The following is a 14,325-nucleotide window of genomic DNA, read 5'->3' on the forward strand; positions in this document are numbered from 1 at the left end:
ACCGTTGCATCAAGGATAACAGCCCAGATTTTTAACTGGGGCTGGGGCAGACAGAGATATAGCATCAATACGTAGAGGGAGAGAACCAAGAGGGTTAATTTTGAACCTATGAGGATGAGCTCAGTTTTGTTGCTATTTAACATAGGGAAGTTTTGTTTCATCCAGAGTTTATTTTCTGAAAGGCCTTCTTCTAAATTTTTGTAGTGGAGAATATTTAATTGATTTATTCCTGAGATAGATCTGTGGGTGTCATCCACATAGCAATAAAAGTCCAAGTTGAAACTACATATAATATATCTGAGGGGGAGTATATAGATGATAAACAAGGAAGGTCCCTCACCTGAGCCATGTAGGACCCTTTGAATGACAGCATAGGTGGAGGAGGTGTGTCCAGAGAGTGATAAATTGCTTTCTGTCAGTTAGGTAAAAGGTGAATTAGTCCAGAGCAGATTCATCAATGCCTAGTTCATAGATCCTTGACAGGAGGATGGAATGGCATAAATGTCAAAGGTGGCACTTAGGTTGAGCACAATAAGGATACTAAGTGCACCCTCATTGGCAGACAGAAGAATGTTGCTAATGACCTTAATCCAGGGCAGTTTCTATACTATGGAAAGGATGGAATTCAGACTGAATGGTTAAAAAAGATTGTTAGTTTGCAGGTAGCCTTGGAGTTGGCAATGGTTTGTTCAAGGATTCTGGACAAAAATGGAAGATTAGAAATGGGGCTGTAGTTGTTAAGATCAGGTCAAGGCCAGGCTTTTTAAGTATATGGCTAATTGCAGCCATCTTGTAGGCAGAGGAAACTTGGCCAAGAAGTAGTGATTTACTGATGATAGCTGGAAAATGAGGGACCAGGGTGGGAAGAGAAGCTTTGGTAAGGTAGAGAGGGGAACAAGAGAGCAGTTGGTAGTTTTAGAGTAATGATGTCAGCACTGAAAGAAGAATCAACAGTTTTGAAAACAAGAAGTTGGAAGGAGAGCGAGTTGCTGGCTAAAGGAAAGGGAAGTAAAAGAAGAAACATCTGTGGGGGTAGAACTCAAGGAGTTGTTGATGTTAGAAAGTTTTGTCATTAAAGAAGTGTAGGAAAAAGTTAGAGTTCAGAAGAAGCAACAACAATACATTAGAATGGAAAGGGCTAAAGATTTGGCAGTACAAAAGTGACACGAATGTAGAACCAATGAGTGCATGCATGCCTTAAACCACCCGATAAAATATTCTTCAGCATTCAGCTTGTGTTGCTAACCAGGATGAACACGGTGTATTAGTACTCCATGCAGAACTGTGTACATGCTGCTAGAATAGTCACACTGTTTGCTTATAACCAAATTGGGTCTAGAGTTATTTTTGTCATTGAGATTAATATGTCATTTGCTGCATATAATGCAATATATTATCTTCTATTCAACTGCTATGCTATTACAATTAACATTTTACACTTTAATGCAGAATATATTATTAACCTGATAGCCAGCAATGCTATCGGAAGTGCAGTGATATTTGATTTGGTAGATTAACAGCAGAACTGAGGAGAGAGTCTGTTGGATTGCAATCACCTTATGTGAGGGATGAAAGCAGCCATTCCTACCTTGTGAGCCCAACTGTACTTTTTTGTTTCAGCAAAGAGAAAAAAAAAGGCTGGCTCCTACTTCAATGCTTCCCTCACTCAAATCAGAGCTGATTCCACAGCTGTGTCTCTGCCTGTCAAGGTGATACCATCACCTTCATATCAAAGCTACTTTGTTGAATATGACTGTCAGGAGATTTTTGCTGAAGAACATAAACTTGTCTGTGGCACAGTAGAAATATTATAAGCTGAAGGATTTGGAAGAATAAACTGTTAAAACAATGTGCACTGGAAGTACTAAATCAGGGAAATCTGCTGTTTTCCTGGCTGAATAATAAATATTATTATATACATTAATAAACTGACCAGTGTGCAGGTATTACCTCAGAATAGACTTCCACAATAATGCACAGCCACTACTTTTAATATAACTATAAAGCAAGTCATCTACATCATTATGGTTAAGTTTTGGGTTTTCTGTTACAAGCTATAAAACCATCCTTTTTACCATCCTTTTTAGATATGGTATAAGTAATACCCATGAAAACATGCATCACTCTAATCACACTGAGAATTCTTCAGACCTGTTCTAATGGAATCCTGTGGTAATATATAAATGCAAATTCAGACCTGCTCTAATCAAACACTATGGTAATCAAGCCAGATGTAATGCATTTATTCATATATACGTGTACAATACAATGAAATGCAGTCTTCACATATCCCAGCTTCTTTGTGCGCTATGGTCAGAGCAGAGGGTCAACCATCGTACAGTTGCCCTGAAGCCAAGAGGTTAAGGGCCTTGCTCAAGGGCCCAACAGTGGCTGCATAGCAGAGTTAGGATTCGGACCCACAAATTTTCACTAGCTCAAATTCTTACCCACTAGGTTTGTAGAGATTTTTAAAATTATGTTTTCACAAGAATTGTAATTGTTTTATGGGTTTTTTTGTTTGTTTGTTTGTTTAAAACTTGTTATTTTGTTGCTGTCAGTTTCATTTGAAACAGTCTGTAAATTTTTTTGTTGTTGTTGTTTGTGCCTGTAACATCCAAATTCATGACAGCTAATAGCTATAACTTACTGGTTGGTCAATATCGCAGAGCATGCAGTACAACTTAGCTTGTCAAACACTTACAACACTGATCATGCAACTGGCAAAAAGAGGCACAAGGTTGCTCAAAGCCCCTCACTTGTCTAAAGTGCACAGACACACACAAACACACACACACACACACACACACACACACACAAACACACACGCACACACATACACACACGCACACACACACGCACTCATGCATGCACACACACACAAGCATGCACACACACAGATGGACACAAAGCCAGGCAGACAGGTGCTAGCTACCAGTTATCTCTGCCATCTGCTTCCTGCAGGACTATAGATTTAATAATTAATAAGTTAGCTCACAGAGAGGCACATGTGGTGGCACCAGACTGCTCACTCTTTAGGCAAATGTAGGAACTGCCCCAGTGGGAGACACAAGCTCTGCCCAGGGGCATGATATTCCAGGTACATCGGCACTAGCTGGGGGGAAGTACAGCAACAGTAAACAGGCAGATATATAGTTGCTCCAGAGGCCTCTCAGCCTATACCACTCTGAATTTCATTCTATAATTATTGCAGTTTCATATTTTACAACACTGTTTATTGTCTAATAGTTTAGAGGAAATAATGATTAATGCCATAGATTAGCCTATAGACCATGTTCGCCTGGAAATACAATTTGTTAGGTTATTTTTTATATAGTGCCATAATTAAGTAGTCTTGTAGAAAAACATCTGGATCATGCAAATGCTTTTGAAAATGGTCATCCATGCTAGATTGTAGGACTTGCTCATGAGCTTTCTGCAGGAAGTATAATCAGTCTTTCTACAATGTAAGTATCCAGAGGGAAAGAGTGGGTCAGCAAATTCTGCACACTTAAAGATTTACTACTACAAAGTAGCAAATATTTATAAATGGCATCTGCAGTGTAAGGGCTTCACGTTTTGTCTTCAAGTCCTCTTAAGACACTTTACAGGAGTAGCCATCAGGATCCCCACTATTTCCTATTATCTCAATGTGAATGTTCTCAAAAATGCCATTTAATTGCTATTTAAATGTGTGATAACTGGCATAACACCTGCTGATCTAATGTTATTATACACTCATCACACTCATACGATTTTCATTTGAGTGATTTTCAATTGAGTGATCATCACATTCATATCATGGATTAGCAGTTTCCTTCAGCTGACTGGGCATTTCTGCGTTCGCCTTCATGAGAGAAAAATGGTTCTCTCTTCTTTCCATTGGTAGAAATAGTTTTGTCTTACATTTAACCTCCTTTCAGTAACACAACTGAGAAATTATTGATGTGTTTTCAGATCTAATCTTCAGAATAGCCCCACTGATAGTTAATGCAGATATATTATAGTATAATAATAATGTCATGAGATGTTTAGACATGTCACCCTTACCTTCTAGGATTATGTTGGGACAAATACAGGCAGCTGTCCAGGTGATATTTCTGATTATATAAAATTCTTCACACATTTATTCTTTTATACTTCTTTTTTTCTGCTTTCAATTTTCTCAGGTCATGGAGGCATAAATTCATTTTGCTAATCCCATGAGCTCTCCAAACACAAAAAAGCACTTTCATAGATCTGGCAAAGTTGATGCTCTTGTTTGGAAGGAGTGAGGAGACAGCGATTGCCAGTGGAGCCACTGCAGTACAGGAGCTCACTACAGACGAGGACAGGTAGACAAGGTGTTAACTGTTATGGGCCAGGCAAAATCAGACGCTTGCGGATAAAAAACAGGGATTTATTGTAGTAACAGGTAGTGGAAATGGTCACAAAAAAAAAGGAGTAACTTGAAAGTAGGTTGTCCTGGAGCAGCTGGCCACTCTTAAGAGACCTGTCCAGAACAGCCCCATTAGCCCTGACGGGCAGTAGGGCAAGCTGGAGACGGAATTGCACAGCAAAGAATACTGCACCATTTTCCCATGGATTCAATATTTGTTTTTACTGTGATATGCATTGAGAATTAAGGGGAATCTTAGGTACAATGCAGTTCTTATACCACAGCATATGCCTTTCATTTAAAGATATAAAGATAACTAGAAATGCACAGGGAATAATAAAGGGAGGGAGATTTTGCACATACAATAAGGGAATTGCACAAGATAAACAAGTATGCCAGAAAACAAGTAACAATATATGTAGAAATTGCACCAACCAGTACAGGTGGCTGGCAGGGAGCATATATGTATATGCTTATTATTATGAAGATATCTGCTGCTGTTACTAAAATAACTGCAAAATCCCACACAGTACTAATGCCACCAACAGCAATAATGATAAGCATTTTTTCTTGTGCTGTAAAACCGCAAACAGAAAAATGCTTTATTTAAAAAAAAAAAACACCTTTCAAAAGAATCAATTATGTTTCAGGTTTTAAGATGCTGATGTCAAAGAACAGGTGACATTATAACTGGATGACTGGAGTTAGGAAAGAAAAAAGGAAAATAACACAGGGGTGGCTGCATGTGAGTGTGGCCAGTCCCAGTGCCACTCTGCTGGTCCCAGTGCCACATGGCCATTGGGGAGGGAAGACAGTGGAAAGTAGGGCGAGTGCATCGCCAGTGTGTCAGGCATTCACAGTGACTAGATCACGTGGAGCTGCCTTTGAAGAGCCCCCATGTTAGGGTTTAGCTTTGTGTCGAAAGCCATGCAGACTACAACACACATCAATCAACATCATTATGTATGGAATGATGTAAATGACCCAGATTTAGCCAAATGTCTAATTTTCTTCTGTTGTCCCTGGGCAGGTTGATGTTGAAAAATACAAATGCTTACAATTCCACACAAACACAAATGAGGGAACAAATGAGGGAACACAAATTAGAGTACAAGTTGAATAAAACAGACATATACAAAACACACGGAACAGAAGCAACAAACATGATTAAATGTTGGCACTTTTAGCTTTGCAATAACCATATTCTTAATGACTAAAATAAATTAATAATTTTCAAATGTCTTAAATCAGAGGGGAGACAAATCCAGTCATGTGATACTCTAAATTTGGTCAAATGCTGATTGACCAAAAGCATTTTTCCTTAATGATACTACATAGTCACCTTTCTTGATGTCCCTGGTTGATCTATTTGTAAGTTTATGTACAAACTGTCCTAGCACTAATGTGCAAGACCATTTACGAATTTAAGAACTAATATTATATTTGAAAATTTTACCAGATTTTCAAAGCTTAAGAAATTATACTTAGGTAAAATATTAAAGTGATGATAGCAATATAATTGATTGGTACTGGACGAGGACAGCACAGAGAGGATACTACTCCTAGCCATGAATTTTTTGTTTTGGTTTGAGTCTGTCACAAATCGCTCACCTCACACAAGTTACATGGTTTGGCCTGCCATGTGAATTGGGAGAATATTTGTTTGTGGCCACACCTGCGCACACCTGCACTTTGTCTTGTCTTTATGTATATAAACCCATGTCAAAGTGTGCACTATGTTGGTCATTGTTGGTGTAGCATGATGATGTTATGGTTAGTCTCGCCATTGTTAAATGTATTCGTGTTCATGTTCATCGTTCATGTTATATGTGAGTGCTGCAATGTTGGGTGTAATAAATGTTCGTCCAAGTTGACAGAGTCTGTGCGTCCTGCTCCACACCTTTTGGTACTCAGGCAGCTCCGTTACACGGTCCCTGTTAGTCCCCTTATATTGATTTTTCCAGCCTTGGATTGGTTTCACCTTTGTCTAGTTCATATTCATTAGGCTGCGTATAAATACCCCTGATTGCTGTGTCTTGGTATATGACTTGAATGATAGTATGTAGTAATGTGAATTTTCCTGTTTTCCATTAAGAACCTTAATGGGTTTTATCCTATTTTGGTATCATTAATTTTCCCTTTCAGATTCCTGTCTGGCCTGTGTGTATTTATTTTTATTTTTTTGTGTGTGTTGTTGGTTTTTGTATTTGTGTCTATTCTTTTTGCCAGTTGCCATAATAAATATCCTTCAACTGCGTGCTTGTGTCCAGCTCTGCCAGCTGCCACGTCACTCTGAGCCTGCCTCATTTTATGCCGATGAACACCTGTGTTCATTGTCTTTGAATCTGTATAAAATATGACTACAGCAATCAAAATTTATTTTAAATCATCTTATTTCACTTATTCCTTCCTACAAGCCTGCAGTCATGCAAGTCTGATTTGCCCTTGAGCTGTTGTCAATATGACCAAATGACATACTCATTAGGAGAATACTTAGGGTTGCTGATTGACTCATATCTCATTATTTTTTTACATGTTTCCATTCATTAAATCAGTGGAACATTGTCATTTCTTGCTAAACATCTTGCTCTACTAATCTTTTATAGAAATGGCAAGTTGCATGAGGCTACAATCCAAGAATGAATCACAAGGCTCTATTATAAATTTGTACAGATATTTCTGTGAAATCAATGCACAGTGTTCTCTTTGAAAGCCAGCAAAACTCTATCATGAGCAGTGAAAGGAGGCTCAAACACACTTGCAGGGGCCAAAGGACATCAGTGACAGATTTGTGAATCACAGGAGTGCACAGCCTGGAGGCACAGGGAGGGGGTATCGGCCCCTGCGATCACTGAGCACCTGATATCGCCAAACACCCGCATGCATACGTGCATGCAGACACACAAAGCTAATCATTACGTGATCAACATATGCTCCCTGGAACCCAATTGTGCCATTTGTATAGTGCAAAGGGACAGGCAGCAAGGAAGGTAATTTCCCTTTGAACAGAGAACACAAACATTTCAAGCTACAAAACCTCATGTGTCAGAGACCATTTGGCATCAAAATCCAACTGCACAAATAATGAGATGGGGTCAATGTTATGGTTGTTTATTATGGTTATTTATTTACTACTAACTATTTAATATTTGGAAATTCATTAGCAACATTGTTACTGTCAGGCAGGACTGTGTAAAATGATCTATGGTTTATCATACTGCGTGGAGACTGTTCTTTTTGTAAATATCCTTGCCTCCCATCCCAGCATACAGTTCTAATCTAGTCTTACTGTTTCAGTCTGATCCTGAAAATCAACAGATTGTAGAAAAGGCAGCTGAAAGCATATCTATCCAACATGCATTGAATGGCCACTTTATTAGAGACTCCCATATAATAGCACGTTGTACCTCCTTTGGTCTTCAGAACCACAACAATGTATCCTGGCTTAGATTCCAGTAAGTGTTGAAATAGTTCTGCAGGAATCTTGGCCCATGCAGACAGGATAGTTTCTCTCATTTGCCACAGGCTCTCTCAGGTTCTGGCAGGCTCTGAACAGCCCGTTTTACCCTGTCCCAGAGGTGCTTTATAGGATTAAGATCTGGAGACTATGAAGGCCATAAAGCAAGGAAGACACACTTTCAAGTTCCTGGAACCAATCCATGACTATACAACCTTTGTTGCATGGTACATTGTCCTGATTGAAGTGTCCTTCTGCCATTTGATAAAGAGCACACTCTAAATGGTCTTCTGCTGTTACAAGTTATGCAATCAGACACATTAGTTTGTGCACCAGCATTGTATTTGGCTACAATTTGCTTGACTGTGCACTGCTGGTCGTCAGAGAATTCTTGACATTCTCCTCTGACTCCTTTCATCGACGTGTTGTTTACATCCACAGGATTCCCTTTAGCTGGATGTTTTTCCTCGATTACATTTTTTGGTATACTCTCAACACCACTGCAACCCCCCCCCCCCCCCCCCCCCCCCAACAAGATTGGCAGTTTTTTAAATAATGACTCTGGCCAATCTAGCACCAATGACAATGCCTCATTCAAAGTCTCTCAAAGCCCGCATTTTTCCAATTCTAATGTGGATTCACACTGAAGCTTATCCATGAAAAACTTGCTCATCTGATTTTATGCTGCACGCCAGGATCCTGTGTCTGATTTCCATACAGGGATGCTCCAATCATGAAAGTATCTCTAATAAAGTGGCCATTCAGTGTATTTTAGTCATTACAACTATTTAAATTGTAATAACCGAGTAAATATCAGTAAACACCTTTTAGTAATAGTTTGCATGACCTTTATACTAAAATGAATTTATTAGTCATGCCAGTATCTGGAATATTATCTGGCTGAATGCCTTGTAAAGTCCACTGACATAAAAGAGCTGTTGTATTTTTCTCCAATACTTCATCAGATGAAACTAGGGACTTGTTTCCCATCACTGGCCCACTAAAGGGTTTCCAGCAAGTCCTCACAAAAGCATTTAGGAGCTCACTCATGTTTTGCTTTTATATGTTTTATGACTTGGGAAGCTTTGCAATGCTATTAGATGTCTATATTTGTAAATGTAAGGCCCAAAAGTCAGCATTGTTCCTGATGAGTCTTTTTGTGTCCTCTTCTGTGTTCTTTCAGAAAAAGAGCAAGTTGCACTACCATATTGCAGTTATTATAAACTACCTGGGCCACTGCATTTCTCTGGGAGCTCTGCTGGTCGCCTTCATCCTCTTCATGAGGCTCAGGTCAGTTGTCTAGTTCAATTGGCCTTTTTTCATAGCCTGAATTATATCAAGATTTCTATAAAATATGTCCATTCATGATTGAAAGCTTCTTTAGACAATGGAAATGATCAATGGGTGTTTCTTGAGAAATTTCAATAGACTTTAATATAGAAATTACATAACGTAACAAGCTGAGGCAAGGTGCAGATGTGTAAGTGAAAAGCATTTCTATTAAGGGAAGAGCATAGTTCCAAGAGCATAGTTGTAGTCTCATAGTCTTTGGTTGGTAAGCCTGTACAATGGAATAACAGGACTAAAACATTTGGATCCAAGAACCCACAAGCAAAGACAGGCTAAATAAGTAATGACTGAAACAAAAACATCAAGACAAGAGGTATAAATTCACAGGTAAATAGGGGGAAATGAAACAGGTAAAAACAATGAAAGGCAAGGAAGACAAAACATAAAACTAGATGAAACCAGAAGAAAAAAGCCATAGGAACCATGACTACAGAGGGGGGAAAACCGTTACACATTACAAGTAGTAGCACATTACTTTGGACACTCGACATAACTACAAGAGTTAAAACACTTGATGTCTTCAATATTATTTTCCATTAAATACATTAATATACAGCATGATATACAAGCATTTTGCCATGTGAAACAAAGGACAACCTGATCAGGTCTTAGCTTCTACTCTGAGGTTCTTATACTATGGAGAACTTTAATTAAAATTAGTAATGGCATGTCATAGACATACACAATGTTTACAGTGTTATTTTAGCTCCACAGCAGTTTATCTTAACACTTTGTTTAATTTCATTTTTTTGCGCTTTATATATTTTATTTATTATATTTATTTGTATTAATTTTTTTCTATTTATTACATTTTTCATCTTTAAATTAACTTTATATTTCCATTTAAACTATATTTAACTTAATTGTTTTTAAATTGTGTTTAAAAAGTTGTTGGTTTTTTTTGGCAAAAATTATCCTGAGGTGATAGATGTAATAAAATTTATTGTAACGGTGAGCGGTAACGAGGCGGACGCATGTGCGGAGAAGAGCGAGATTTATTAGGGGCAAATCCAAAATCCAAAGTCGATGTAGCAGTCCAGGGTCATTGAGCCAATACGGAGATTACGGGGATACATTACAAACAAACACACGAAGGCAACCGGGGAAGCAGGCTATAACATAGGCCAGGAAACACGAAGGCTAGGATAACAATACAGGCTAACAAACGAAGACTTGGAAACAGACAGGCTTTCAAACTTCGCGACATTAAACCAAACACAATGAACCTAACACAAACGCAACCATCAAATATTTTTTTTTTAATTAATAAAACGAGAAAACCGAATTATGGCATGGAACTAAAATACACATGGCAGGTTAAACACGGAACACGGAAGCTGGGAGGGACTAATCGTGACATTTATGATCTCTATCATAAGATGTAATAAACTTTATGTCTATATGAAGCACTTTGAATTGCTACTGTATATGAAAAGTGCTATACAAATAAGCTTGCCTTGCATTGCCTTGCATTGCCTTGCATTGCCTTGCATTGCCTTGCATTGCCTTGCATTGCCTTGCATTGCCTTGCATTGCCTTGCATTGCCTTGCATTTCAACCTGTAAGCCAAGCAACTGCTGAAAAGGACAATGCTTGAAATAGCTGATGGAATACAGAAACCTAAGGATATGAGCCAGGGCACCACAAATGCTACCTTCCTTATCAAGACTGTGCCACTTTCCTTCTAAGACATCAGAAAGCATGCTCTGGATCCTCACCTCCAAGGCTAGCTTGTCTAGATAAACTCTCAGCTTGTCAAAAAATCATCCTACTGCAGGTCAGTGAAAAACACATCTTCAATGACATCTTTAGAGCAATGTCAAAACTCTCAAGAGCATGCCACTAACACTTCAGAAAAGCAATGCTATCCAATTTTATACACCATAACAGCTGCACATAGAATAATGTTTAAGATTACAGTCTGTTATTGGTTAGTTTGAACCTACACTCAAAATTCAACCCCTGGAACAGATGTTTGAGTGTATCTTCAATCTTTTATGTTTGTTTTATGGCAGATTAACATTTGTGAGGAGACCAATACAGCTTTGTGTTATCCAGGCCAGATTTACTCTGCATTAGACTATCTTTATTAATTTGACCAAGATAACCCATTCCAGGTATAAGACTTTTAATTAAAGTATCTGATTCAGAGCCACAAAATTGAATTTTCTGGGTTATGTCTCTTCGTAGCTGTTTCTGAGAAACATAGTGGACACAGGGACATCCACCATGCCTGTCGCCATTGCAATTTCTCCATGTCATTGTGTCATTGAGAGACTAAGTGCCTATGTGGCTTAAACGGAAAACAGAGGTCATAAAGTTGCAGTCTGCTTGGTGCTGGTCTTCTCACTGAGCTGCAGTGTAATGAAATAATTATCAGGAACAGATGCCTTGGCTTCACACTGCAGTGCTTCAGACCTCCATTCCATATCTGTCTCTGGCCTAAGGGACTTCATGTGGGGCTGTGGAGGTGGTCTTTTAAATGGGCAAATCCAGGGATATTTATCTGTGTTTCCTGAAAGATCCCCTTTGGATCCCTTCACCATTTCTGGACTCTCGCAGAGCTGAAGCAGCAGCAAAGGTTTGCCAGCTTAGAGTGTTTTGTGTAAGGACTAAAATATCACCAGCAAGTAATTTCTTGGATTACATAGTGTTGTCTAGTCCAATTGTGATCTAAATATGCAGAATCCCAAAATAGCAACCTCGAATAGCTAAACTGAATATTACATGTAGTGAGATTAAGTGCAGCCTTAAAAATTGCCTTCATTCTCACAGTCTCAGCAGTCAGGGGGAGCTTGAAATGTTCCTCTATGTATGAAGCAAGTGATTCTAGGACTCAGTAAGTGCCAACATTCACTGTCACTCAGGCATTCAAGTGTATAAAACAGAGAGCGAAGCCCAGTGAGCAACTCTGTGAAGGCTAACCTCACTGCACCACAGTAACAAGGCTCTGTCCACATACAATCGTATGTCTCATATCGTATTTCATGACAAGTAGCTTGGTTGGTTTGGAGTCAGACTGCAACTGTCTTTCTTTGCTGTGCTATATGAAATGCTTCTGAAATATGCTCTAGAGCAGCTGTGGTGGACAGTAAGGAAAATTAAGGACATGCAAATACATTTCTTTGCATTACGTCACAGTATGAAATGCTGTAAACAAAGCACTCCAGGGCATGCTTTTGGCAGTCCAAAACCAAGAACTCTCCAAACAGCTCCTGAGAAGGTTTCAGCCAAGTGAACAGCATGGTCAAGGTTTGAGCTGTTTCAGCTGTGTTTGCTCATTCACTCTAGTGTTACCATAAAAGAAACATGCTAGAACATGTTCTCCAGCATTAAGTTCATCTTCCATTATTGCAAGCAATCAAAGTTAAATGCTCATACCTTTTGTCCAACCTGTCATCAGTGATTAAACAATGGAGGCTTTCACATGCTTGTTTGTGTTCACAGTATCACGTTTTCTAAAATAGTTCCTGCTTCAATGAGTTTTACCAGAAACTCAATTAAAGCAGTGAAGGGTTATAATGTAACATAGATTACATTAAGAGCATTAATGATAATGTTTTTAATGAAACATATCTTAATGCTTGGGAATGGTTTAAGTAAATTAAATTAGAGAACATCTCAGTTGTTAAATCTTAATTGTCTTCCATAATCACCACTTCTCAGAAGACACAATAAAGGATAATATACTCAATTTGCAAATGTCTGTGTTTTGTATAAGGAGGACCTCTACGCTGCTATTTGTGTCTATGCTGACGTAGGAGAAAGCAGCAGGGTTAGATAGTCAGCAGACCTCAGAGCACATGGCCCCTGCATGAAGCGCTGGCCCTCTGCCAGACCCCTGCAGCGACCTGCCTGCATTCAGGCCAGGCCCCAGTGTGGGGTGTTACCGGTACATCTGCACGCCATTTGGGTTATGAGACGCTCCAGGAGGCCCTTCCGTAAGCACTCTGAAGCCATAGGAACTGAGCAAAGCAGGCATGGCTATCTAATGTAGGACCCTGGCAGAGAGAGCGGAACCAGAGGGTGTACACGTTTCTCTCCTGCCTCTACACTTTACTCTTGTTTATCCTTTATATGGCCAGGGTAGCATAGAAGCCTCTGGTGTTGAGCCTCTAGAGGCCTTTAACTGGCCAGGCACATCACTCCAGATTATTCAAGAAAAGGAACAGCACAAATGGAGAAAAGCCTGGTACACTGTATCCATGGCACCTATGTATTAGTGGGCAGGTCTTCAACAAACTGCAGTAAACATAGCACTCAGTTAGTGATAAGCACTGAGGAAGGCTGTTTAACTCTTCATAGTATCAGAAAATAGGAGGTCACAGGCTCAGTTACAGTGATTTAATGTTTATTGCATGCCTTATATGTTTTAAACATAATGTAAACTACCCCACCTCTATCACTAATCTGATGTGTTGAATACGTTACTGTAATATTATGTAGCACTGTCCCATATAAGATGTAGCAAGAGTCTGATCCATATAAAATGCGGTTTCCCTCAATGGCAGCATCAAGATTTCAACAGCTAGACTTCCAGACACCATTGATATACAGCAAAGTCAGACTTGCTTCATCTAGCAAAGTCCATTTGTTTTCATATGCCAAAGCCTACTGTTTGATAGCAGTGATAAAGAACAGGAAATAATTACTTAAGGGGTGAATCTTACAGAGCATGGCAAAGAAAAAGATAATTGCAGTATCAGTAGTTGCAAAACAAGGCTGATCTTATGCAAAGTATACCATTTTGGTTAGCTGTCACTAAAGTCACGTAGTGTTTTATGCAATATTGAATTTGGTTAATTACCATTGCACTGGAAGACGTCTGTCTCCTTATAGTAAGACCCTTTCCTGCATTAGAGTCAGTTTTTATTAGATTGGTATTAATAATATTAATGGTTCCTTTCTTAATTACTCCAGTAGGCAAACAGCCATGTTTCCACTGGGGAGAGCTTATGTTGGAGTTTAATATGTTCTCCAATTCTTGCCAGTGTGGTCAGTTATGCCACCATCAGGATTGTGACCATGGAGATGGTTGGCACGGAGATAATCACTATTGCTCTGTTTGTGATCAGTAAACACCTAGTAAGGGACATTTTGTACACATACCAACATGGAAACATCAGAGGCTTTAATGAATATG

The 14,325-nt window shown here is 39.1% G+C and overlaps 1 protein-coding gene across 1 annotated transcript in view; it reads left to right on the forward strand.

Moving 5' to 3' along the window:
• Nucleotides 1–14,325, forward strand: part of crhr1 (corticotropin releasing hormone receptor 1) — an 87,368-nt gene that overhangs the window by 44,094 nt on the left and 28,949 nt on the right. The window contains exon 6 of the mRNA XM_027030045.2: nt 9,016–9,122. Coding sequence (XP_026885846.1) covers nt 9,016–9,122 — 107 coding nt within the window. The remainder of the gene's footprint in view (nt 1–9,015; nt 9,123–14,325) is intronic.

This window comes from Electrophorus electricus, chromosome 1 (assembly GCF_013358815.1).
Source record: "Electrophorus electricus isolate fEleEle1 chromosome 1, fEleEle1.pri, whole genome shotgun sequence".
In the NCBI taxonomy this organism is placed as follows: domain Eukaryota; kingdom Metazoa; phylum Chordata; class Actinopteri; order Gymnotiformes; family Gymnotidae; genus Electrophorus; species Electrophorus electricus.